The 2,853-nt window shown below is 44.0% G+C and overlaps 1 protein-coding gene across 1 annotated transcript in view; it reads left to right on the top strand.

The window, feature by feature from the left end:
* The first annotated feature begins 237 nt into the window (after positions 1-237).
* Positions 238-2,853, top strand: part of DCDC5 (doublecortin domain containing 5) — a 122,200-nt gene continuing 119,584 nt past the window's right edge. Inside the window, exon 1 of the mRNA XM_019519508.1 lies at positions 238-357. Coding sequence (XP_019375053.1) covers positions 322-357 — 36 coding nt within the window. The 5' untranslated portion in view covers positions 238-321. The remainder of the gene's footprint in view (positions 358-2,853) is intronic.

Here is a 2,853-nt window from a genome sequence, read left to right as displayed (position 1 = left end):
TGAGCCAAGAAATAGATACCTCTACATTTGGGAAAGCTCTGAATGCCATATAGATTTCCAAGTTTACCCTTTTTTTTCTGGATTCATGACTTTAGCTTACCCAGCTATAGAGTTAGGAGGTTCAAAACCAGATCCATAATCTTGCTTTACCCAGGAAGCTACAATTTAATTGCTTAAGAATTATTCCCAGATAGAAGTGTAATTATAAAAATGATTTCACTTTCTTTTCTCAGGTGGGCCATAAAGCATGAAGGAACAACTAAACCTTGCCAATGGAAACATTCCAAAGTGGAGAATCCCTTGTGGAACAAGCTGACATACATGTGGCCTGTCCTTCCAAATGGAGAACTTAATGAGGTAATTTCAGTGGAAAAAAGAAATAACAGATTAAATAGTTTGTTTCTCGAGTGAAGCAGAGAAGATGTAATGTACTATGCAAGTATGTCATGCAATTCTTGAAGCTTGGAACATCAGAAATGTAAATAGTGCAGGGAGTAGTGCAGAGGGTATCACTTGCTTTAAAAAATTATTGCAAATTCACTGGAATTTTCAGATTTGCTCTACTAGTCTTTAACTCTGAAACACCAATACCATATTTACCCAAATCCAGGACAACTCTGAATTTACGACAACCCTTCAATAATACCTGTAAAATGTATAAATTAGTTATCATTTTACAGGTATATAATCTAAATAGTAGGGGGTTGAATTAAATTTGTCCCCTCCACTACTGCAGTAGGGCAAGCAGTGCCAGGGAGTAGGGGAAAGTTGGTGGGGAGACAGGTGGTGGGCAAGGCATTAAGAGTAATGGCAGTAAGGGTGTGAAGTGGCCTGACCCCAGCCCATTATATGCAAGGTTACCCAATGATCTGCAAGGTCCCTTCCAGCCCCTAACAATCTATGAATCCCCCACTGCAAACTTGCCCAATGCCACCTGTCTCCCCCAGCACTTGTCTGCCCTGCTGCCTCTCCCACTGTGCCTGTGCCCCAGGGCCTGCCTCCCCTGCCACTTGCTGTGCCCTGTTGTCCCTGCCCCCACACAATTCCTCCCCACTCCCGCCACTCTCTGTTCCTTCCTATACTTTCCTCCTCTTCCCACTGTTCCTCTGATACCTGGCACCTGCTGCCAACCTCCCCCCTGCCTCTGACCTGCCAGTTGCCCCCCAGCTGCCTCTCCCTGGCATTGCCTGCTCCCCGGCTTCTCCCCTCCTACTTCCCCTACTGCTTCTGCACCCCCACCATTGCTGCTTTGCCTGGTTGGAGCAACCACACCCCAGGCTGGAGTGGAGGCTAGAAGGGGAAGGTAGGTGGCAGTCATGAAGGGGAGGGAGTCAGAGGTGGCAGAAAGACAAGTAGGGGTGAAGAGGAGGTGGGGGTGCAGGCATTCAGGGGGCCAGGCAGAGGGGATAGAGGCAGTGGCAGGGAGGGAGGATGGGGTGACAAGGGCTGCAGGGGGCAGAAGCAGCAGGAGATGCACAGCAGCTGCAGTTCCAACTCCACCCCCAAATCCAGGTTAGGACTAGAGTCAAAGCCTTAGTAGCCATCCGTCTTCCCAGTTGTATGTGAAACCATGATGAGGGGCTTTCTCCACATGTTAGATAAAGGAAGAGAGCTTTGTCTTAGATTCGAGTAACTCTCCAGAGCGATATGCCATTCAGTGTTTTACTTTTCACTTGCAGATAATTTCTCATTTTCTTTTTTTGCCATTATATTGTTGTGGCTTATTGCAACAATGCTTTCCTGTAACTCAGACATTAGTTAGCAATAAAAGGTGTATTGTCTGCATACATTTTCACCCATGGAGCATATTCCTTAGGTTACATTTCAAATTTGAAGTACATGCTTGTAATATTTTTTTAACTTTCTCTGGTTTTACACATGTTCAGTCAACCCAAATCATAGCAAAGCAGGTTTTTTCCTTGTTTTCGTGAGTAAAGAAAGGTTCAGTTTTAACCCCTGCAACATGTCTGTCAATGTTACTAATTAGAGTAGGCACAAATTCAAAGTAGGTGAGGTTTATAGAACTGTTTAATGATGAACCCATAGCAGAAACTAGACATAGTAGATTAGATTAGTTTTTATTAACAGAAATGAAACAGGAATTGAGTTGAAAGTTGACATTTGCTGTAAGTCAGTGTTATTGATCAGGCTGCATAGGCCTGTTAGCTTCCAGTATATCTTATTAATTTGGTACCTTTGGACACCTATACATGTGCTGGACATCTGCTCCGACACACCCAAAGTAGAATACTTCGGAGCAGACTTGATTAGTCTAGTCTGCTGGAGCATGCTAATTAGTACACTCCAGTAGCCTCAGTGTCATGTGTATTCAGTGTCCCTGTGCTTCAAAATGGTGGTGAGGAAGTTTTAGGTAAAGCTCATTTAACAAGCTTTAGTTAAAGTGCCCCCACCATCATTTTTAAGCATGGGACACTGAGTACATGAGAGGCTGCGGGCACTTTAATTAGAGTGACCCCCCCCCACCTTGGAACATGTGTAAAAATACCCATTGGTACTGATAAAGCATAAGCTTAAAAATCTATTACCTGTGTGAGGAAAAAAAAGAAAACATAGATTTTAATTTTTGTAATAGTTAAGAAAATACTGAAGATTAGAAAAGCACGTATTTCATGATAAACTTGTAGGTGGCCATCAGATCACTCCTGAGCCTGTGCTTTTCTAGGCTAAAGAGCCCATAGGCTCTCAGCCTGTCATCGTAAGGTCTGTTTTCCTGACCTCTGATCATGCGTGTGGCTCTTTTCTGGATTCTCTCAAGCTTCTCCACATCCTTTTTGAATTGTGGAGCCCAAAACTGAATGCAGTACTCCAGCTGTGGCCTCACCAAGGCCGAGT

Source organism: Gavialis gangeticus, unplaced genomic scaffold, assembly GCF_001723915.1.
Source record: "Gavialis gangeticus isolate Ggan-Ray unplaced genomic scaffold, GavGan_comp1, whole genome shotgun sequence".
Classification (NCBI taxonomy): domain Eukaryota; kingdom Metazoa; phylum Chordata; order Crocodylia; family Gavialidae; genus Gavialis; species Gavialis gangeticus.
Note: the sequence above shows the minus strand (reverse complement) of the source record. Positions and strands in the feature narration are given on the sequence as shown.